Source organism: Panthera onca, chromosome D1 (assembly GCF_046562875.1).
Source record: "Panthera onca isolate mPanOnc1 chromosome D1, mPanOnc1 haplotype 2, whole genome shotgun sequence".
NCBI classification, from domain to species: Eukaryota; Metazoa; Chordata; class Mammalia; order Carnivora; family Felidae; genus Panthera; species Panthera onca.
The window spans coordinates 108,189,192-108,213,538 of record NC_138348.1 but is presented as its reverse complement, the minus strand read 5'-3'; the positions used below and the strand labels follow the sequence as shown (position 1 = coordinate 108,213,538).

The following is a 24,347-nucleotide window of genomic DNA, read 5'->3' as shown; positions in this document are numbered from 1 at the left end:
CAGTTTCGTGACGTCAAGCCCTGTGTCTGGCTCTTTGCTGGTGGTGCAGAGCCCGCTTGGGATTCATTCATTCATTCTCTCTCTCTCTCTCTCTCTCTCTCTCTTCCCCCTCTCCCCCGCTCTTGCTGTCTCTGTTTCTTTCAAAATAAATAAATAAACTTAAAAAAAACTTTAGGCCAATTCCGTCCTCAGTGGTTGCTCGGATAGGAGCGCTATCAGGTGTTGGTCAATCATCCTCCTTCCTTGGGTTCATATACTGAAAGTTCTCATTCCACTTTCAAGGAACCAAGATAAAGGACCTTCAATCAATTTATTCTATGACCTAACAGTCTGAGGCACAAACATATCTCATCTTTAAGCTGATCGATAACCCTGTTCTACCTGCGATTAGGACATGAATTTATTTAATTGATAAAAATTGATAAAAATTTTTTTCTCATCATGAACATCATGAACATACCAGCTGTAACTGATAAGAAATCTAAGTTTTACAAACAGAAGCAATCTAATGAGAGCATTACCATGCTGTGTATATCATAGAGCTCATCTGTCTTTCCCACGAAGGTATTTTTGGAACTTTTTTTTACAGAATAAAGTGTAAGTCTACACTTAACATCGTAATGGCCCAGGAAAAGTCCCTGGCTAGAAAGGCCATATAACTACATGTCTTAGATATCAAAGGAGCAGCTCCAGACATGGAGACTACCCATAACACACATGGGCAAAGAGCTCTCACCAACAGGATTCACAGAATATCAGGAGACAAAGCTAGTCCAGCAGCTGACCACGTAACAGGTTATGTCAAAATTCACTTGCAGTTTTGAAAAATAGGAAGACCCTGGAAGAGGAACATCCATCGTGATAGAGAAGATGACCCTGAAGTCCAGCGGGATAAACGCTGGCAACAGTCACCGTGGCCATCCTGTGGGTGAGTCGGTGACACTAACACAAGGACTGTTTTACATTCTAAGTGCCTGCAGCAACATATCTGTGGATACCGCAGAAGGACAACAGTACTCATCAGTGTACTTGAGTTCAAGAGTTAAGTTGACTCTGCCTATTCTTTAAAGTACATAATAACAGGGGTGTCTGGGTGGCTCAGTCGGTTGGGCGGCCGACTTCGGCTCAGGTCATGATCTCACGGTCCGTGAGTTCAAGCCCCGCGTGGGGCTCTGGGCTGACGGCTCAGAGCCTGGAGCCTGCTTCGGATTCTGTGTCTCCCTCTCTCTCTGACCCTCCCCCCGTGCATGCTCTGTCTCTGTCTCAAAAATAAATAAAAACGTTAAAAAAAAATACTTTAAAAAAAAATAAATAAAGTACATAATAACAATATTGTACTGAGTTGGTACTGTTATAATGTGCATCATAAGACGCACATGACGGTTCCCAGTGGAGGGTCCATCTGTCATACCAGGGGCTGGCACACAAGCCTTTTGGGAAGAGATTGGCTTGTACCATTCAACATCAATGTTCAACACATTGATGTCATTCTAATGATCTGACTATTGAAAACTGTCCACAGATTTCAGTGGCTACAAATTTTCCTGAAGGGAAATGTCAGACTCTGAAATTCTCAACAAACAAGGTGTCATTAAGAAGCTACGAACATCTAACTGACTACAAAGATCTAACAAAGAGAAGACTGTGAAGACCATGAATATGCTGTGGAAAAGGTACTTACACCTGACATCTGCCATTAGTAGCGGAAGGTCTTTGCAAGTTTGGTCTTGCCTGAGATAATCAGTAGCTTGAGCTCAGTAATGTTAATGAAATATTCCCAAATTATCATGCTGGATTCCTGGGAAACTTTTGTTGTCCAGGGCTCAATAGGAAAAGTTAGAATACTGTAGCACAGCACTAAAGAAAGCCATCAAACCATACAAAAGAAAGCAAGAGAACAAGAAAGGAACAGAAAAGAACTACAAAAACGAGCAGAAAAAAATTAACAAAACGCAATAAGCGTTTACCTATGAACAAGTACTTTAAATGAAAACTGACTAAACATTCCAATCAAAAGACAAAGGGCGAGGAAATGGATTAAAACACAAGACCTATATGCTGCCTGTAAGAAATCACTTCAAACTAAACACACATATAGACTGAAAGTGAAGGTATGGAATAATGCAAATGGAAGCAGAAAAAAAGCCGGGGTAGCAATATTTATATCAGACAAGATAGACTTTAAAACAAAGAAGCAAGGGACAAAGAATGGCATTACACAATGATGAAGGGATCAATCCAACAAGATGATATAACCATTGTAAATATCTCTGCACCCAACACAGAGGCACCTAGCAAATGTTAACAGATATGAAGGGAGAAACAGACAATTATATAATAATACTAGGGGATTTTAACACCACATCTATGTCAATGGACAGACTGCCCACACGGAAAATCAATAAGAAAACAGTGGCTCTGAATGACGTCTTAGACCAGATGAAGCTAACAGATGTCTAGAGAAAATTCCATCCAAATGCAGAATATGTATTCTTTTCAAGTGCATGCACAAAGGACATTCTCCAAGACAGATCAAGTGTTAGACCACAAAGCCAGGCCAGAAAACAAGTGTCAATAAATTTACAAAGACTGAAATCACATCAAGAATCTTTTCTGACCACAACAGTATGAAACTAGAAATCAGTTAAAAAAAGAAAAAAACTGAAAAAAAAATCACAAACACATGGAAGCTAAATGACATACTACTAAATAGCCAATGGGTCAACCAAGAAATCAGAGAGGAAATAAGAAATACACGGAAACAAATGAAAATGAAAGCACAACAGTCCAAAATCAGTGGGATGCAGCAAAGGCCGTTCTAAGAGGGAAGTTTATAGTAATGCAGGCCTAACTCAAGAGACAAGAAAAACCTCAAACAAGCTAGCTTACACCTAAGGAACCAAAAAAAAAAAAAAAAAAAAAAAGAACAAACTAAGCCCAAAGCTAGTAAGAGGAAAAAATAATAAAGATTAGAGAGGAAATAAATAACATAGATACTAAAAGAAAAATAGAAAGGATCAATGGAACCAAGAGGTAGTTCTCTGAAAAGATCAACAAAACTGATACACCTTTAGACTCATCAAGAAAAAAAGAGAATAAAATCAGAAATGAAGGAGAAATTACAGCAGATGCCCAAAATACAGAAGATTATAAGAGAATGTTATGTAAAATTATATGCCAACAAATTGGACAATGTGGAAGAAATGGATACATTCCTAGAAACATACAATGTTCTAAAAGTGAATGAGGAAGAAATAGTAAAATTTGAACATGTCAATTACTAGTAATGAAAATGAATCAGTAATCAAAAACCTCTCAACAAACAAAAGTCCATGACTATATGGCTTCATATGTGAATTCTCCCAAACATTAAAAATTTTTTTAATGCTTATTTATTTTTGGAGAGAGAGAGAGACAGAGTGAGAGCAGGGTAGGGGCAGAGACAGAGGGAGACACAGAATTTGAAGCAGGCTTCAGGCTCTGAGCTGTCAGCACAGAGCCAGACACAGGGCTTGAACCCACAAACCTGAGATCATGACCTGAGCTGAAGTTGCATGCTTAACCGACTGAGCCACCCAGGTGCCCCTACCAAACATTTAAAGAAAAGTTAATACCTATTCTTCTCAAATGTTCCAAAAAATAGAAGAGAAAGGAGAACTTCCAAATTCATTCTGTGAGGCCAGTATCACCCTGATACCAGAACCAGTCAGACATGACAGAAACACAAAACCAAACGAAACTATGGGCTAATTGACCTGATAACATAGATGCAAAAATCCTCAACAAAATATTAACAAAGTGAATTCAATAATACACTGAAAGACGAATTCACCACAAGCAAGTGGGATTTAGTCTAGGGATGCAAAAGGGGCTTAGGAGCTGCAAATCAATATGATACATCACGTTAACAAGAAGAAGAAAAAACATAAGATCCTCTCAATAGATGGGAAAAAAACCATCTGACAAAATACAACATCATTCATGACAAAAAAAAAAAAACAAAACAACTCTCAAACAAGTGGGTTTAGAGGGAATATACCTCAATATAATAAAGGCTACATAGGAAAAACCCATAGCTCACAACGGTGAAAAACTGAGAGCCTTTCTTCCAAAATCAGGAATAAGGCAAGAACGTCACCACTTTTATTGAACATAGTACTGGAAGTCCTAGCCACAACAACAAAACAAGAAATAAAAGGCATCTAAATTGGTAAGGAAGAAGTCAAACTGTCACTATCTGCAGTTGACGTGATACTATATATAGAAAACCTGAAGGATGCCACCAAAAAGCTATTAGAACTCATAAATGAGTTTAGCAAAGTTGCAGAATGCAAAATTAATATAATACAGAAATGTGTTGCATTTCTAAGCACTAATAATGAAGTAGCAGAAAGAGAAATTAAGAAAACAATTCCATGTACAACTGCACCAAAAAGAACGAAATACCTAGGAAAAAACTTAACCGAGGTGGTAAAAGACCCATACTCTGAAAACGGTAAGACACAGATGAAAGCAAATGAACACAACACAAAGAGAAAGATATACTGTGCTCGCACTTTAGAAGATTAATGTTGCTAAAATGTTCATACTACCCAAAGCAATATACAGATTTAATTGCAATCCCTATCAAAATACCAAGAGCATTACTCACAGAACAAACCATATAATCCTACAAGTCATATGGAAACACAAAAGACCCCAAATAGCCAAAGCAATCTTGAAAAAGAACAAAGCTGGAGGTATCACAATCCAAGATTTCAAAATACACTACACAAAGCCATAGTAATTAAAACAGTTTGGTACTGGCACAAAAACAGACATGTAAATCAGTGGAATAGGATACAGAGCCAGAAATAAATCCATGCTTATATGATCAAGTAGTCTATGACAAAGGAGGCAAGAATATACAATATTCTCTTCAATAAATAGCGCTGGTTAAACTGGACAGCTACATGCAAAAGAACGAAGCTGGACTACTTTCTTAAACCACACAGAAAAATAAACTCAAAATGATTACAGACCTAAATGTGAGACCTAAAACCATAAATCTCCTAGGAAAAGAAAGTGTAGGCAGTTATTTCTCAATATTGGCCTTACAAACATTTTTCTAGCTATGTCTCCTCAGGCAAAGAACACAAAACCAAAAATAAACTACTGGGATTACACCAAAATAAAAAGTTTTTACAAAGCAAAGTAAACTGTAAACAAAATGAAAAGGCAACCTACTGAATGGGAGATATTTACAGATGAAATATTCAATAGGGAGTTAATATCCAAAATATATAAAGAGCTTAACAACTCAACAAACACACAAAAAACAAAGAATTAAAAATGGGCAGAAGACACACGAATAAACATTTTTTTTCAAAGAAGACATACAGATGGCCAACAAATTTATGAAGATGCTCAACATCACTAATCATCAGGCAAATGCAAATTAAACCCACAATGAGATATCACCCTCTACTTGTCAAAGTGCCTAGAATCAAAAAGACGAGAAACAGTAACCATTGGTGAGGATGTGGAGAAAAGGAAACCCTCATGCACTGTTGATGGGAATGTAAATTGGTGCACTACAGTGGAAAATATTACAGATGTTCCTAAAAATTAAAAATAGAAATACCATTTGATCCAGTAATTTCACTACTGGGTATTTACCAAAAGAAAAAAAAATACGGATTTGTAAAGATATTTATGTTTACTGCAACATTTACAGTGGCCACAAAATGGAAGCAACCCTAGTGTCCACTGATGGATGAATGGATATATAGTGGAATATTACTCAGCCATAAAGAAATAATGCGATCTTGACGTATGTGAAAATATGGATGAACCTAGAAGGTATAGTGCTAGGTGAAATAAGTTACATGGAGAAAGACAAGTACCATAAGATTTCACTTTGTGTGGTATCTAAGAAAAAAAATAAATGAATAAACAAAAAATAGAGAGAACTAGTGGTTGTCAAAGGGGAGGTGGGTGGAGGGATGGGTGAAATAGATAAAGGGGATCATGAGGTACAAACTTCGAGTTACAAAATAAGTAAGTCACAGATGTGAAAGGTACAGCATCGGGAATACAGTTAATAATGTTGTAGTAAAGTTGTATGGTGACAGATGGGGAGTGCACTTCATGTGGTGAGCACCGAGCTATCTACAGAATTGCTGAATCACTATGTTATAGACCTAAAACTCATATAACATCGTAAGTTGACTACACTTCAATGAAAAAAAAGAACACCCAGGGGTGAGTGGGTGGCTCAGTCGGTTAAGCTTCCGACTCTGGCTCACGTCACGATCTCGTGGTTTGCAAGCTCGAGCCCGGCATCAGGCTGTCTGTAGTTAGAGCAGAGCCTGCTTGGGATCCTGTGTCCCTCTGTCCCTCTGCACCTCCCCCTCTCACACTCTCTTTCTCTCTCAAAAATAAACATAAAAAAAAAAAAAAAAGAACACCTAAGTCTAATTTTCTTTTTCTACTTTTACATCATCTTTTTAAATATTCTTCCTTCATTTCTTCTTTTTTCTAGACAATACTCTTTTTTTAAGTAAATATTACATTTGTGGGTCTAAGATTCAACACGGGAGCGGGAAACAGAAAAATATATGAGGCCTGCCCTGCTCCCCAACAAAAGCAGCATGTATTTACTCATCAAAGTTCAGCGTGTTTGTCCAGTTGAGCACTTCATCCACCTCCCATTCCATCACCGAATCTATTCCACCGATTTCGACAGCTCTCATTAGCCCCTTCGTTGCTGTGTGGATTAAACCTAGAGTTTTAGCGTTTGTTGACCTGGCCTCTAGGCTTCCTGTATAGTACCTAAACAGGGGAAGGGAAGGGAGATATAAACCTTGTCAGACAGGTGATTACTAGTAGACGCAGCTAACAGATGTGTTGTTATTGCAAAACTATTTACATATTTAAACCAAGTTCTCACCCTATTTAACTCAAATACATTCAGACCAGGTTCTATGTGATGGGATGTTTGGGAAAAAAACAAAACAAAACAACTCAGCCAACCGCACTAAACGGTGAGGCCTCATTTCAAAACCCACCCCTCAGTACATTGGGCTGCTATGATATAATGAAAAAGCAAGTTATTAAATCACTGGATCATAGGATTATAGAGTCAAAGGATCTTGGAAACCAAATAACTAATCCTCTTGTCTTATAGGAGAGAAATTAAGGCCTGGAAGAGTTGACTGACTTTTATGAGGTCACATGGCTAATGGCGGGTAAGAAGAGGAAAGGGGAGGGGAGGAGGAAAGAGAAAGGGAGGGAGAGGCAAAGGGAAGACAAGATGGTAACATCTTTTTTTGTGTCAGGTACTTTTCATACATCATCGTGTTTAATTCACTTTAAAAAGACAAAGCCGTTTGTGACAGCTATTTTTATTTCCATTTTATGGATGAGGAAGTCAAAAGCTGGAGAAGTTAAATTCTTCAAGATCATGTACATAGTAAATAGATGTCAGAGCCAGTGTTTGAATTTGACTCCAAGTCCAGACTTCTTGGGCAGCACTGTTCTTACGGTAGCCTGAGCACATAAATGAATGCATCCACAAAACGTGAACTGAGTGCGTAGAGACAAGTTAGCATTCCTCACAAAGAATATTAGAAAGGTGCATTTTTCTTTTGGTTTTTCATTTTAAGATCTACATTTGTATTCCATTTTTAAAGTTAACTTACTCTGAAATTGTTTTCACTTATTAAGTCAACATTGATTAGGAAGTGGCATGGTGGGAGTGGAGAGCTAGGTAGGACTCCGATATCCAACTATCTGGCTTTGAGTCTTGCTTCTGTGATTTACTAGCTCTATGACTTTTGCCAAATAACCTAGTCTTTCTGGGCCTGAGATTACCTTAAAATGGTAATCACAACACTCCTCTTCTTAGCATTCTTGAGAGGTTAAGTCCCTATAAAGGATTCAGAATGATGACTAGCACATAGTAAGCATTCAACAAAAGAAGGCTTACCAACTCTTGGATGGCAAGGGGTAGGGCAGTGACAAGATATGTCTCTGCCCTCATGAAGTTTCTGCTTTCTCAAACTTTAAATAGATTAATGATCCATGGGAGCTAATTTCATAAAAGCAGGAACATGCCTCTTGATTTATATTGATTAGTAAGAGCACAAATTCTAAGAAAGTATGAATTCACAACTTTTCTACCACCGCCATTTGCAAAGCACTGTGTACAGAGGTGGGATTCCTTTGTGGAGCCTGCATTCTTCTACCCAAATTCCCTGAACATAATAGGCACTCAAAAAAAGTAGGTACCGAATGAATGAATGAATGAATGAATAAATGATGGTACCCAATGGATGGCCTAGGTTTATGAACTAGTGTTCATGCCACAACAAAAATGAATTTAGAAAGCAGAAACTTCTGGAAGGCTAAGAGTGAGCACATTTTTTATGACTTCCTCCACAATTTACCTTTGCAAATATACACGACATTAGATTTGGAAACCTGGACGATATTTGTTTTTCCTTTGACAACAGTGATTTATGACAGTTCAGTTACCTATTTCTGCTCTCATCAAGGATATATAGAAAGGCGATTTGTTTTAAAGAGAATTATAATACTTATCCCAATAATTTAATTCTGTTTTAAACTCTTCAAATATTAGTCACTATTTATAGTTAAGTGGGCTATAATAGTAATCAAACAAAAGACTAGCAAGTAGAAAACAAATAATAGTGACCAGAATGAAGACTACCTCATAACAATCATACCTTGTCTTATAATAAATGAGTGATATTTAAAACAACAATATAAACTTTGGCTTTATAGGTAATGTTGCAATATATCCAGTTTTAAATGATCTACTCTTTCTACGACAGAAAACTGAAAGAGAGAAAACATTACAAAAATATTTTTTCTGAATATACCAACAGGGAAAGAAGTTAAAATGCAAAATACCTAGTAAGAATTGAAGTGGTTTTTTAAAATATTTATTTTGAGAGAGAGTGGGAGGGAGAAGGAAAAAGTACGCAAGCACCAGCGGAGAGGGACAGAGTGAGAGAGGGAGAGAGAGACAGAGACAGAGAGGGAGAGAGAGAATTCCAAGCAGGCTCTGTGCTGTCAGCACAGAGCCCAAAACAGGGCTTAATCCCTTGAACATTTCTTCTCCATCCCCTGCAACCTTACAAAAAGGAAACATTACAACATCCAGTTATAAGGATTCACTCACTCACTCACTCACTCACTCACTCATTCAAGAAGCAACACATATTCATTAAGCATCTACTAGGTCTAATGAAGCTGTCCTTTCGGAGCTCCTAATGGAGGCGGCAGACAAATATACAGATATTTGCAGAAGTGTGACAAATGAGTATGTAAGACATCTATGAGGGCATGCCAAAAAAAAGTGCCCATGCCTAGCTAAGTCAGGGAAGGCATCTCCTAGCTAAGGAGGTATGTGAGCCAAGTATCAAAGATGAAGATCTTGTTGCCATGTAACTGAGCCAGAGAAGAGCAACCTAGGGAGAGGGAGCATCACGTGGGGAGAGCTAAGGGTGAGTCCCTGGCATGTCTCAGGTAAGGAGGTGATTTGTGCTTTGGAAACATCACTTCAGTATTTATGCAGGGATGGGGGGAAGATTAGAGAGGAAGAAACCAATCAGAAGGACTCTGCAGATGCAGGAGAGAGGAGAACAATAAGAAGATGCCACAGGGAGGGAGAAAAATGCCAGTATTGGGAGATTCTTTGGAGGTAGAATAGGACTTTATGACAGATTACACATGGGGGCTGATGAAAGGTAAGAAGTCAAGCATAACCTCTACTTTTCTGGCTTGGATGACTGGGTAAACAAATGATGGTGTCATAAACCGAGGGCGAGAGGAATGCTGAAAAGAAACAACTTTTACGATGAGGAATGTAAGAAATTCAGCTTAAGACCTGTTGAATCTGAGCTGGGAATGTCCATGTAATTAGAAAAACAGAGCTCAAGGGCACCTGGGTGGCTCAGTCGGGTAAGCATCTGACTTCGGCTCAGGTCATAATCTTGCAATTCACAAGTTTGAACCCCGTTGTCGGGCTCTGTGCTGACAGCTCAGAGCCTGGAGCCTGCTTTGGATTCTGTGTCTCCCTCTCGTTCTGCCCATCCCCCGCTCATGTTCTGTCTCTCTCTCTCATTTAATAAACATTTAAAAAAATTAAAAAAAAAAAGAAAAACAGAGCTCACTCATGGATGAGGACTGTTTTGAGAGTAAATAGAGGAAAGAAAAAAAGAAATAAGACAGATTAGCATCCATGTGCAACGACTTATTACCAGGTGTGTGTCTGCTGGTGCTTGGCCTGATCTTCAGCAAATCACACTGCCATTCTGTCAAAGCCAGCTGTTTCTAAGCGATGGCACATATGGTGAGTGTATTTTGTTGTTCTCAGCCTATTACCACACTTCTTTTGCTGCAAATGGGCCCCCTGGGTAGAGGCAATGTTGTATGGAATAAAATGATGATGGATAAGGCTTCTATAATAAATGGTATTGCTGACAGAAGTAAGGCAAGCTGAGAAAGAAAATACACATCCAGAATATTTATCACTGTGCATATAAAGGGATGCCACCTCTATATGGGAAGGGTCCAGTATCATCAGCCTGCCGCCAGGCATCCAGCACATCCCATTGCTGGAGGCAAAGCAACGGCCTTTGCTGTACAGTTAGCTGTGACTATAGAGCCAGAACAGACTCCGTGAGGAAAAGACCATGTTTATGAGTCTATCTGTGCCTTGATCTTGATACCCATGACCACTTTGTACATGGCTCCAGTGAGCAACCAGGTGAAAAAAACGACATCCACAGGATGGATCATCTTGTCCATCTGAATACTTAGGGCTTTCTGCTTCATAAACCCTTTGGAGGGCATTCACAAGGACACAAGTATACTCTATGCCCATTCTGAGTACACATGTCCCCACACCCAATCACCACTTTTCCAATCTAATTCCAAGTACCCAATTATGTGAGAAGATATTAGCCACTGCCCACAGTCAATAAGATCCCTGTCTCAAGCTATTTCACCTTCCTACATGAAGTGTAAAACCAGCTGGGCTCACTGGGAGGATACCCTTGGCCATTTTCTGGGCCTATTGAGGGGCTGTAATCTAGTGACTGTCCACGTTTGGATGTTGCCAGAATCCTGCGCAGATCCATGGGAAATGAGACCTAATGTAGTCTCTCTCTGTTAGCTGGTCACAGGGGACTCCCTACGAAGCCAAAGGCATGGAGATGAAGCAGAGCCAGTGAACATAAGCAGTGCTGAAGGAACCTGGGCACTGGCTCATACAGCTTACAGAGCTCTCTGGACCTTCTCAGACCCATTCTTTTCTATCCTGCATCCATTTCATTCTGAGATGATGCTGTTCACTCTCAGTTTTATGGTTCATTGGATTAGATAAAGCCCAGGTCAGTTCATAGCCACAGGGCACCTGGAATCCCACTGCCAAACATCCAGTCTCTACCAGGGCCCAGTAGCAGAACCAGAATTGCTTTTCAAATGTAACACAGTTGTAGGCAGAAGAGGGCACTACCTTTCTCCTAAACCCTCTGTGCTGAGATCTTCTTATTAAAACTCTTGGGAGACTCCATACACAAGTTCACAGTCTCTCACAGACATTTCCAATACTGGCGGGACTGCTTGGCCATCAAAGGGAAGTGGTGGGGCAGCTTGACCACACCGTGGACCTGTTACCATGTTTGTAAGAATACCATGTCCCACAAGAGCCTGGCAGCCTCCTTAGGTTACCTCTAATATGGGTTGGGGCAGCATGCCCCAATGGGGCATATTTTACCCCCTTAATCCAGGGAGCCCCTCTAAGTGCTGTGTGCCTTCAAGGTGGACGGTACAAGGTAGTGCAACTTGTCTCTCACTTTAGAAAGGATATCCCCAAATGTCCATTAGCTTTAGTTATGTGGCAAACCCTTAACATTGTGCAAAATGTATCTCTCTCCTTCTGGTGTGCATCTGTCTTATTAAGTCATCTGGGGACTTATTTTCTGCTCACTGCATCTGATTAGTATAAGGTCACCAAAGTAATGGAGAGGCACGATGGTCTGTGGGGACGGGGATGTGCAAGCCCCGGGGGGAAAACAGCAGGAGAGCCGACAGCCCTGAGAGTAAGATGTAGAGGCACATCCTCTTCTTTCCGTGCCAATGCCAATTGCTTCTCTTTTTGTTTACTGCTTGGGATGGGAAAGAACATGGGTCAGGTCAACAGCAGCGTACCAGGGGCCAGGGGCTGTGTGGATTTGCTGAATTAAAGGAACTTAGCTGCAGTCTGTGTCACCAGCTGACCGCCACCACTTCAAAGTTCCACTCTTCCTGTGAGCTAAAGGAACCAATCCCATCACCGCTTTCCCCACTGTCATCTCGTCTGTAAAAACAGCCACCACAGAGCTCATCAAGAATTCTGTTGCTCCCCACTGGGGCGCCTGGGTGGCTCAGTCAGTTAAGCAGAGGACTCAACTTCAGCTCAGGTTATGATCCTAGGGTCATGGGACCAAGTCCCATGTGGGGCTCCATGCTGAGTGTGGAGTCTTCTTAAAATTCACTCCCTGTCCTCAGCTGCAGCCATTTCTTACTTGACACATCTCCAAAGGCAAGGGAATTAAAAGCAAAGATGAACTATTGGGACCTCATCAAGATAAAAAGCTTCTGCACTGCAAAGGAAACAATCAACAAAACTAAAAGGCAACCAACGGAATGGGAAAAGATATCTGCCAAGTGACATATTGGATAAAGGGCTAGTATCCAAGAACTCACCAAACTCCACACTCGAAAAACAAATAATCCAGTGAAGAAATGGGAAGAAGGCATGAATAGACACTTTTCCAAAGCAGACATCCAGATGGCTAACAGACACATGAAAAAATGCTCAATGTCACTCCTCATCAGGGAAAGAGAAATCAAAAAACACACTGACATACCACCTCACGCCGGTCAGAGTGGCTAAAGTGAACAAATCGGGACACTATAGATGCTGGAGAGGATGTGGAGAAATGGGAACCCTCTTGTACTGTTGGTGGGAATGCAAACTGGTGCAGCCGCTCTGGAAAACAGTGTGCAGGTTCTTCAAAAAATTAAGAATAGAGCTCCCCTTTGACCCAGCAATAGCACTCCTAGGAATTTACCCAAGGGATTCAGGAGTGCTGATGTATAGGGGCACTTGTACCCCAATGTTTATAGCAGCACTTTCAACAGTAGCCAAATTATAGAAAGAGCCTAAATGTCCATCAACTGACGAATGGATAAAGATGTGTTTTATATATACAATGGAATACTACTTGGCAATGAGAAAAAATGAAATCTGGCCACTTTCAGCAACGTGGATGGAACTGCAGGGTATTATGCTAAGGAAAGTCAGGCAGAGAAAGACAGATACCATATGTTCTCACTCACATGTGGATCCTGAGAAACTTAACAGAAGACCAGAGGGGAGGGGAAAGGGGGGAAAAAGTTACAGAGAAGGAAGGAGGCAAACCATAAGAGACTCTTAAATACTGAGAACAAACTGAGGGTACATGGGGGGTGGGAGAGAGGGGAAAATGGGTGATGGGCATTGAGGAGGGCACCTGTTGGGATGAGCACTGGGTGTTGTATGGAAACCAATTTGACAATAAATTATATTATTAAAAAAAAAAAACAAATCAAACCAAACCAAAAAAAAAAAAAAAAAAAAAAAACAAACAAAAACACCAAACCTTTAACTAGAGGCAGTGGAAATAAACTGCCCATCATAAAATAAGAGAGGTATTAGGAGAACTCAAATGTACAGACAGCCCAAAGAAAATACCTGAATTTTTTTTGTTAGTAAATATTGGGTCTCAATGTACCTCTTCCTTCAAGATGTGCTAAAATATAAGGATATCTTGTCTTCCACATATTAATATAACTTTATTAATAGAGTAATTGATGCTTCCATTGTCCTAGATAAATAGGTTTTTCATATTTGAGTTTTAATTAATTTCTTCTAAAGATGTTAACATGCTTTGACTTATGTGGGGCTGTTATACTATTTGACATACAAAATTTAAATGTTGTTGTATTTTATTTTATCATGAACTGCTTGTCGATATAAAATGGAATAAGGGTGAGAGTGTGAGGGTAACTGTAATGGGACGTCATGTTGGTAGGAATGTTCTAAATTTTAGTTTGAGTGGTGGTTATATGGAAGTATTCAATTGACAAAACTCATCTAATTATACTTAGAATCTGTGTATTTTATTGTATACAGATTATGCCTCAATAAAAAACTTAAAATAGGAAAAAATTAAAAATAAGTAAAAATAAAAAATAAAATATTTTGCCAGAACCAAGGTCACTAAGATTTTCTCCTTTGCTTACCTGTAGATATTTTATGGTTTGGGCATTTATATCTATGATCTCTCACCAGATACAAAACTTCATATAAATGGTATGAGATAAAAATCAAGTTTCATTTTTCTGATTTTAATATGCAATTTGTTGAAAAGAATATTGTTTTCCAATTATATTGCCTTGGCACCTGTGTGAGGTACACATGTATATTGGTAAGTTTTCTCAGCTATGTCCCATTAATCTATATATCTTCATGCTGATACCACAATGTCTTGAGTTCTCTAAATTTTATTTTTCCAAATTGTTTTGGCTAGTCTAGCTCCTTTGCGTTTCCATATAAATTTTCAAATCAATTTGTCAATTTCCCCAAAAAACCTGCTGGAACTTTTGACTGTTACTGCATTGAATGCACATATCAATTTGGAGACAATGGACATCTTAACAATAGTCTTCTGATCTATGACCACCATATATCTCGTCATTTATTTAGGTCTTCTTTAAGTTCTCTTCGCAATGTTTTGCAGTTTTTAGTGTACAAGTCATACAGATTTTTTTTCTCTTAGGTGTTTCATATTTCCTTATGCTACTGTAAATGTTATTTTTTAACAATTCAATTTCCCAATGTTTCTTGCTGGAATATGGCAGTACAGTTGGTTTCTGTATCTCACAACCCTGATAAACTCACTTATTAATTCCAGTAGCTTTTTGGTAGGTTCCTTAGGATTGTGTACCCAGTCAATCATGTCAACTGTGGATAAAGACTCTTTCAGATCTTCTTTTCCAATCTCAGTGTCTTCCCCCTCCATCTTGCTTTACTGCATGGACTAGGACCTTCGGTCCAGTGTTGTAAAGAAGTGGTGAGAGCAGACATCCTTGCCTTGTTCTTCTTCTTAGAGATAAAGCATTCAGTCTTTCACCACTGAGTATAATGTTAGCTGTAGGATTTTTGTAGATTTCCTTTATCGGGTTGAGGAGGTTCTCTTATATTCCTAGTTTGATAAGAGTGTTCATAATGAATGGTTGTTGGATTTTTGTAGTTTTTCTGCATCTATTGAGATGGTCATATCCAATTTGCTTTGTAAGTCTGTTAGTATGATAAATAACAATGACTGATTTCCAAATGTTAAACCAACTGTGTATTCCTCAAACTCCATTTATGATGTTTACTATCCTATATATATGTTCTTCAGTGATACTGGTTGTTATTTTCTTATGATATCTTTTTTTATAAGTCTTAAGTCTCAGGTAATACTTTATAGATATTTTGGGGACATATTCCCTCCTATTTCTGGAAATATTGTATAAAATTGTACTCTATTAAATGCTTCTTAGAATTCACTAGGAAATCTATCTGTGCCTGGAGTTTTCTTTGTGGGATTTCTATCAACTAAAAATTCAATTTAATAGCAGGACCTATTTATGCTTTTTGTTTTTTTGAGTGAGTTTTGGTTTATGCCTTTCAATGAATTTTTCTTTCACCTAATTTTTCAAATTTGTATGCATTAAATTATTCATAATACATCTATATTGCTTTAATGCCTATAGGATTAAACATCCTTTTTATTTCTGATGTTTCTGAATTACATGTGTTATTTCTCTTTTCAAATTTTTACTTAGAGGTTTATAAACTGTATTGCTCTTTTCAAAAAAAAAACCCAAGTTTTGATTTCCTTCATTTTTGCTGATGGTTTTCTGTTTGCAATGTTACTGCTTTCTACTGTTAGCATTTCCTTTCTTCTACTTGCTTCGTATTTAACTTGCTCTTCTTTTCTGGTTCTTATGTTGGAAGCTTAGATTACTGATTTGAGATTTTTAAAAAATATTTATTTATTTTTGAGAGAGAGAGAGAGAGAGAGCACAGGAGGGGAGGGGCAGAGAGAGAGGGAGACACAGAATCTGAAGCAGGCTCCAGGCTCTGAGCTGTCAGCACAGAGCCTGATGCAGGGCTCGAACCTGTGAACCATGAGATCATGACCTGAGCCAAAGTTAGATGCTTAACCAACTAAGCCACACTGGTGCCCTGAGATCTTTCTTTTTAAATATAAGTATTTAATTCTCTTAAGTAAAAATTCTCTGTAAGTACTGCTTTAGCTGCATCCTTCAATTTTTGTTGTATTTTCATTTCCATTAAATCAAAAATATTTTCAAATTTCCCTTGTGACTTCTTGCACTCATAGATTATATAAAGGTATGTTGTTTAATATCTAAATAGTTGGATGTTTTCCAGAAAATTTTCTGTTATTACTGTTTTTAATTTTTTTTATTGATTTATTACTTTTAATTCATTTTTATGTTTTTAATTACTTTTTAATTCTATAGTGATCAGATAACATCCTCTGTATGATTTTAATTTTTTCAAATTTGTGGTTGTTTTATGACCTAGAATACAATGTATCTTGGTGGGATTTTTCACCAGCACTAGAAAAGAATATTCAGTGCTCATGCTGGGTACAGTGCTCTATAGATGCCAATTATGTCCAGTTTTGCTCAAGTCTTCTCTAGCCTTACTAAGTTACTGTCCACTTGTTCTACCAATCACTCATGAAAGGGCTTTGAAATCTCTGATTATAATTTTGGATTTGCCTATTTCTCCTTTCGGTACTATTAGTTTTTGTTTCATGTACTTCGAAGCTCTGTTATTAGGAAACAAGTATTTAGGACTGTTCTGTCCTTGTGTATAGTTTTCTTATCCAATCTGTCAAACTCTGCCTTTATTTGGGGTGCTCAGACCACTTGCATTTAAAATTATCACTGATATGATTGATTTCAGTCTACATCATGCTATTTGCTTTCTCTTTGTCCTCTCCGTTCTTTCCTTCCCTCTTTGTTCTCCCTTCTTTTGGACTGATTGTTTTTTATGATGCTATTTTATTTCCATCGTTACATTCTTATATTTACGTCTTTGTTCTTGTTGATTTTATGGTTGCTTTGGGGTTTGTAATATACATCTTTAACAACCACAGTCTACCTTTAAGCACTATTATACTACTTCATATGCACACTCAGGACCTTCTAGCAGTACACTTCCATCTCATCTCTCCCAACCTTTATGGCATCATTATCATACATTTTACTTTTGCACTGTTCTAAGTTTACAAACATCACAATATACTCTTGGTGTTTCTGCTTTAAATAGTAAAAAAACTTTAAAAACTTAAATTTTTAAAAATTTTATTCAGTGATTAATTGCATCATATAATGGTATTATATTGGGGGTTTTTTGAACAATTTAATTGTAATGTCAGGAAAATAAGCAATTATATTTTGCTTGAAATGCAGATTTTCAATACAAGAGAAAAAGGAGTATAATTGTGGGATCAAAAATTAAAGTACAACTTGATTGGTAATATCAATATTAATTCATTCCTTTACAACTTTAATACCTATCTTTAAAAAGTTCAGTAAAAAACATGTAACACAAAATTTATCATCTTATCTATCTTTAAGTGTACAGTTCCATAGTTAATTATCTTTTAAAGAGATTTAAATAGTAAGAATAAAAGTTGTTTATATTTACTTACATAATTACCACTTTTGGTGTTCTTCATGGATCCAGGTTTCGACCTAGAACCATTTTTTTTCCTGCCAGAAAAATTTCTTGTAGTGCTGGTCCGCTCATAATAAGAGAATTCAGCTTTTATCTGTCCAAAAAGTTTCTTTCACCTTCATCTTCAAAAGATATTTTGGTGGGTCTGTTGCTACTAATTAATTTTTCTTCTTAAATGGGGTCTATTTTCCTGTTTCTTTTCATGCCTGGTAACTGAATGCTATATAGTAGACATTGTGAATTTTATATGATTTGGGATACTGAAGTGTTTGTATTCCTTTAAATATTGTGGGGATTTGTTCTGGGTATGCAGTGAAGTAAACTTGTAAGCAATCTGATTTTTTGGCTTGCTTTAAACATTTGTTAGAAAGGTCCAGAATGACTTTTAGCATAATCCATTTAGGTCAGTGTCTTAGGACAGAAAGAAGGGTTGAGAAGGGTACAGAGTGGATCTGGAGGGCCAAATACAAGTTACCCAATATGTAAGAGTAAATCCTTATTTTCATATCTGATATTCCTATAGACTGTAATTTCCTTGGGATCAAAGGCATGTCTTTTTTCCATTTATATCTCAGAGAGTAACAGTGTCTCAGATAGCAGGCATTTGTTAAGTGTTTGCTTATCTAAATATTGTTTAAAACATAAACATTATCTTACATTTTCTTTTTAAAAATAACAAGCAGTTCTTTTCGTAGTGATACCATTTTTTTAAGAACTTAAAACAGTATATATTTAGTAAGTCTATTTCATCAACTTACATTTTCCTCATCCATTCTATTTTTCTAATTTTTCTTTTCTTTTCCATATCTTGCCTTCTCTTCAGTTTAGAGAAATGGAATTCGCTTTCTTTTTTGTCTCCCACCTCTACGTTTTCAGGAGACACCCAAAACTGTTGAGAAATGGAAAATGAATATACAAAGTGTTGAAATACTGATTGTGAGGTAATTTGGCTACAGTCAAAAGTTCTGTGTGTTCAGTAGGAATATGCCAAGAGAGAAACAGAGGAGAGAATACACCTCCTCTAAGGTATTTCTTATTATGCCACAGGTGAATAGCGCATTGAGCTTTCAGAGGCACAGGTCACAGAAAGACTAACAAAGCACTAGCATACTGAGGTACTTAATAACTATTCGTTGAATGGGTAAATGAAAAGACATACTCCAATAGTGTTTTCGTTTTTCATAAGAACAAACTCTTTACTGGTAAGAACAAACTCACCTACTCTCAGTGCTGTTGACGTTTGAAGACTCTAATTCTCAGGGAGGACAGGCACCCTCCAAGAACAGGGAAGTCTCATCATGATGTCTCAAGAGTTTGTGGTTTCCTGTATGGCACGCTATCCTAACTGGCTGCCTATTTTTCCTACTTCCAATTCACTGCCTCTCCTTCACCACATATTAAAAGACAAGGGGGAGAATTTTCTATCCCCCACAGCACTACGTATTTGTCTCTATTAAAGCACATATTTACTACACTGTACTGAAAAACTCTTTTTTACTTAAGTCTCTCCCAAATTAAAAGGCAAACTACTTGAGAGAAGGGACTATTTTATCTACCATTGTATCCCTAGCATCTAGTACGACGCCTGACATATGTTTGGTATGCAATAAAATTCGTTGAATAAATGTGTGAATACACAACTCAATCATGTTCACTTTTCATTCTTAGTATATTTAATATACTACATTCTATAATCTACATACCAGAGATTAAAAACTGGAATGAAGATATGAGGCCATATAAACAGACATCTAGAGCTACAGAACCTGATCATGTTAACCTAACCAAACATGCTTAGGTAGAAATTATCCCCGCAAAAAGAGGAGGTAAAACATGGGTGTCTATGGAAAAGTCCCTACATCACATATACGTATTAAGAACTATGTATATTTAAAATCATTCCTTTCAATTAATATGACGACATGTTAAAGTTCCAAACACCATGACAATCCAGATGATTTTCCACCAGTATCTCTCGTTACAAGCTCTGTAAGAGAAAATGTCATCTTTTTCTTAAGAATTCCCACCTCAAGGGGTGCCTGGGTGGCTCAGTCAGTTAAGTGATTGACTCTTGATTTCAGCTCAGGTCATGCATGATCTCATGGTTCGTGGGATCGGACTGTGTTGGGCTCTGTGCTGACACGGTGAGGCCTGGTTGGGGTTCTCTCTCTCCCTCTCTCTGCCCCTTCCCCTGCTCACGCCCTCTCTCTCTCTCAAAATAAATAAACACTAAAAAAAAAAATTCCCACCTCTAGTCCAAGGATTAATAGAGTCAACAACATTTTCCAGTTTGCTTTGTTATAAAGATACTAAACTGCTGAGTTCCAAACAGTATCTAAATATGGCCTAGATCGGGGGGCACCTGGGTGGCTCAGTCGGTTAAGCGGCCGACTTCGGCTCAGGTCATGATCTCGCGGTCCGTGAGTTCAAGCCCACATCGGGCTCTGTGCTGACACCTCAGAGCCTGGAGCCTGTTTCAGATTCTGTGTCTCCCTCTCTCTGACCCTCCCCTGTTCATGCTCTGTCTCTCTCTGTCTCAAAAATAAATAAACGTTAAAAAATTAAAAAAATAAAATAAATAAATAAATAAATAAATATGGCCTAGATCAAAGCTGATTACTAGAAGTATAAGCAAATGTAAAGAAAAAAAAGATACACTGTTGATCTTGAAGTATTATTAGTAACCTCTGGGTACTTACCATCATCAGTTTTTATCAGTTAAATTACCAAGATTTATTATTTTAAAATTATTTTTCAAAAAGACAAAAGAGTTCCTAAATATGTAAGATTCAAAATTATTAATATTTTTATTTTCTTACTGTATCAGAGACAAGCCTCCAGCCATTGTTCTCTATACGACAATACCAGCCACGATGATCCTCTTCCTGAAGATTATCACTTTTAATATGAGACGTATATTTTGCTGGAAGTCTTGTATAATCTCTAGGGCTATTAGCACACAGATCTTCAATAGGTCTATGAGTGAAAATTTTATAGTATATATCAGGTGGAAATTTAACCTGTATATGGAAAAGTTCAAAGGACCACTGTAATCACAAAAAATGATTTATATTTTTAAAATTTAAATCTTTTAAATTTCATACAAATGTGCTTTAAAATTACCAAATAAGAATTCACCCATACTTACGCCACCTAATCTGAATCGTACATGAATGCCCGCAGCAGCATCTAGCAGCTCTGCCTACAAAAAAATACATGACTCTTCAAAATTCTGTGTGTATCAACTCACCACTTCTCACTCTATCATGCTAAAATAGTGCTGAATATTAATTATTTATGAAATAGGTCAAGTAAATAAGCCTTAAATAATTATTTTTAAATTAAAATATATTTTAAGATTTAACTTCTAATGGGCATCCAATAAGTAAAACAGCTTTTGTAACTGGAAAAATGATACCAAATATGTTCCCTTTCTGTGCAACATATAAGTATAAAAGCCAAGTGATTTGTTATTCCAAAAACAGAAATTTTAAGTAAGTCCTCAAACATATGACTTACATATTTATCTTACAGGTAAATTCAGAGTAAAAAAAATGTCATTGGCTAATCCACGTTTAACACAAGATGACCGTTCCTAAGTAGCTTTTCTTAAATCAAAAATCCATGCTTAAATTTTTTAAGAATTGTATAGAATTGGTCTTCTAAATTTTAATGCCTTGCACCAAATGTAAAAGAGAGAAAACAATTTTGGTTCCTCTAACAGAAGAGTTCAAGCTTACCACCTGATAGTACTGTTAGATGAGAATATACATATTATCCTAAATTGTTCAGTCTATAAAGCCTAAAAGACTACCTTAAGTTTTGCATAATTTTCTCCTGACTAAAAAGCATATACATACATACATACATACATACATATGTAGGGTCATAGTTCAATCGTGAAAGATATGTTTTATAACAGGATCTTAAACTTACATTTATAAAATTTATACAGGTGACCCTTAAACAACATGGGTTTGAACTGCACAGGTCCACTTATATGTGGATTTTTTATAGTATAGCATTGTAAATGTATTTTCTTCTTATGACCTTCTTAATAACACGTTATTTTCTCTAGCTTAACTTACTGTATGAGTACAGTGTATAATACATGTAACATACAAAATATATATTAATTGACTATGCTATTAGTAAAGTTTTCGGTCAACAGTAGGCTATCTGTAGTTGAGTTTTTGGAGAGTCACAAGTTATACATGGATTCTCTACTGCATGGGCAGAGGGTCACTGCCCCTATCCCAACGTTATTCAAGGGTCAACTGTATATACTTTTTAAACACAATTCATTATATATATACTTTTATGTCCACTAAAGTAGGCAAATCTTAAGTGTACAGCTTCATGGAATTTTTTCCTTCCTATTTCAGTCAGTTAGGGTGAGGTGCTAATCATGTCAATCCAATCAAAAATTTAGCTGGCTCAAGCCTGGACTGCAGTTTTAGTAATCTATGTCTGGTTTGTCCACTTCCAGTTTTCCCCTATTTCTTAGATACGGCAACTCTCTATCTCTTCAACTATGAAAGCCTATGGGAAATTCAAAAGTACTTTGAGAAGATTTAAGCTTAATTCTTTATCCTTCTACCTACCATCTACAAACTCAAATGGGGATGAGAGTCAGCTGTGTATTTGAGGCAGTTCCTTTCCCTTAAGCATGACTCTGTCTCCTATGCCTATGGGGAATTTCATTTAGTGCAGTAGTGTTATTTAAAATGGCCTTAGATTAGCTGTAAATACTCAATGCAAATTCTAGGGAACCAAAAATTAGTAAAAAAGAGGTATAATTGATATGCTGAGAGGAAAGAAAATGTAATCATATAAAATGCTCAATTAAAACCAGAGAAGACAGAAAAAGGGTGTAATAGAAAAAAAGGAAAAAAAGAACAAGGGCAAGAAATAGAAGACATTAAATATGTTAGACATCAATCACCATACTAAATATCAATGGTCTAAATACACAAGTTAAATGGCAGAGACTGACAGAATAGATTAAAAAAAAAAAGACCCAACTCTATGTTGTCTGTAAGAAAACCATTTAAAATATAAAGACACAGATAGGGTAAAAGCATAGTAATGGAGAAAGATATAATATATTAACTAACACTGATTAAACAAAAACCGAGAAGCTGTATTAATTTCAGAGACAGCTGAATTCAGAGCAAGAAAAATCATCAGGGATAAAGAAGAGGATTACAAGATGATAATGTGGCCACTTCTCTGAGGAGACATAACAATCCATAAAGTATATACACCTAACAACATAGTATCAAAATATGAAGGCAAAAACTGAAAGAACTGCAAGGAGAACTAGAGAAATCCACTATTATAGTTGGAGAATTTGATACCTCTCTATCATTAATTGACATATTCAGCAGTCTATTATGAAAATGAAGAACACTTTCAATTAACTGGATTTAGATTTCTACAACACTTCATCCAACAACAGCAAACATACATTCTACTCAAGCTTACAGAGAACTTTTATTTACCAACATAGAACATGTTATGGACCATAAAGTACACTTTAACAACTGTAAAATAAGAGAAATCATACAAAGTATACTTTCAGACTCCAATGTAATTAAACTAGAAATCAGTAACAGAAGGATAGTCCGAAAATGCCCAGACATTTGGACAGTGACAAATGCCCAGACATTTGGACATTTGGACTTGGGCAGTGAACAACACACTTCTAAATAACAGGTGGATCAAATAGGAAGTCTCAAGAGAATTTTAAAATATTTTGAACTAAATTAAAATGAAAACACAGCTTATCAAATTTTGTGAAATGCACTGAAAACAGTGCTTAGGGGAAAATTTATAGCACTAACTACATATATCTGAAAACAAGAAAGACTTGAAATCAATAATGTAGGCTTCCATCTTAAGAAACTAGGAAAACAAATTAAATCAAAAGTAAGCAAAAGTCAAGAATAAAAAAACAGAAATCAATGAAATTGAAACAGGAAATCAACAGAGAAAAATCAAAGAAATTAAAACCAATAAAGCTCAATAAAACCAATAAGCTTCTGTACAAAAAAACTAAGAAGGAAAAAATAGAAAGAAGACACAAATGACTAATATCAGAAAAGAGGGGCCATTACTACTGATTCCATGGACAGTAAAAGGATAATTAACAAATATTATGAAAAACTCTATTCCCACAGATTTGATAAATGGTTCAATTCCTTGAAAGACATAACCTGACAAAACTCACACAGGAGAAATGGAAAATCTGAATAGACTAATACCTATTAAAGAAACTGAATGAATTAACCTTTCAAAAAAGAAAGCACCAAGCCTCAATGGGTTCAATGGTAAACTCTACAAAATATTTAAGGAAAAAAAAATATCAATTCTCTACTATCTCTTCCAGAAAACAGAAGCAAAGGGGACAGTTCCTAACACTACTCTAAATACCATTACTCTAAATACCAAAAACATAGGGGTGCCTGGTTTTCAGTGGCTCAGT

The 24,347-nt window shown here is 36.9% G+C and overlaps 1 protein-coding gene and 1 long non-coding RNA gene across 14 annotated transcripts in view; one reads left to right on the top strand and one right to left on the bottom strand.

The window, feature by feature from the left end:
- Nucleotides 1-24,347, bottom strand: part of CD1H11orf65 (chromosome D1 C11orf65 homolog) — a 78,911-nt gene that overhangs the window by 19,623 nt on the left and 34,941 nt on the right. For 9 of the 13 annotated variants that reach the window (XR_013550010.2, XM_060604613.3, XM_060604618.3 and 6 more), the window contains 4 exons: nucleotides 21,009-21,062; nucleotides 20,680-20,880; nucleotides 18,619-18,749; nucleotides 6,643-6,813 (listed from right to left, as the gene is read on the bottom strand). Coding sequence is in view for 11 of the 13 variants with exons in the window: in XM_060604613.3 (XP_060460596.2) it covers nucleotides 6,643-6,813; nucleotides 18,619-18,749; nucleotides 20,680-20,880; nucleotides 21,009-21,062 (557 nt within the window). In the remaining 2 variants the exon portion in view is untranslated. Of the gene's footprint in view, nucleotides 1-6,642; nucleotides 6,814-14,998; nucleotides 15,398-18,618; nucleotides 18,750-20,679; nucleotides 20,881-21,008; nucleotides 21,063-24,347 lie in introns of all 13 variants that reach the window. The other 4 variants (XM_078432717.2, XM_078432719.2, XM_060604611.3 and 1 more) reach the window with 2 other exon arrangements.
- Nucleotides 978-1,890, top strand: LOC145712474 (uncharacterized). Its single transcript, XR_014135324.1, has 2 exons — nucleotides 978-1,069; nucleotides 1,318-1,890. It is a non-coding gene; the product is annotated as an uncharacterized LOC145712474 (long non-coding RNA).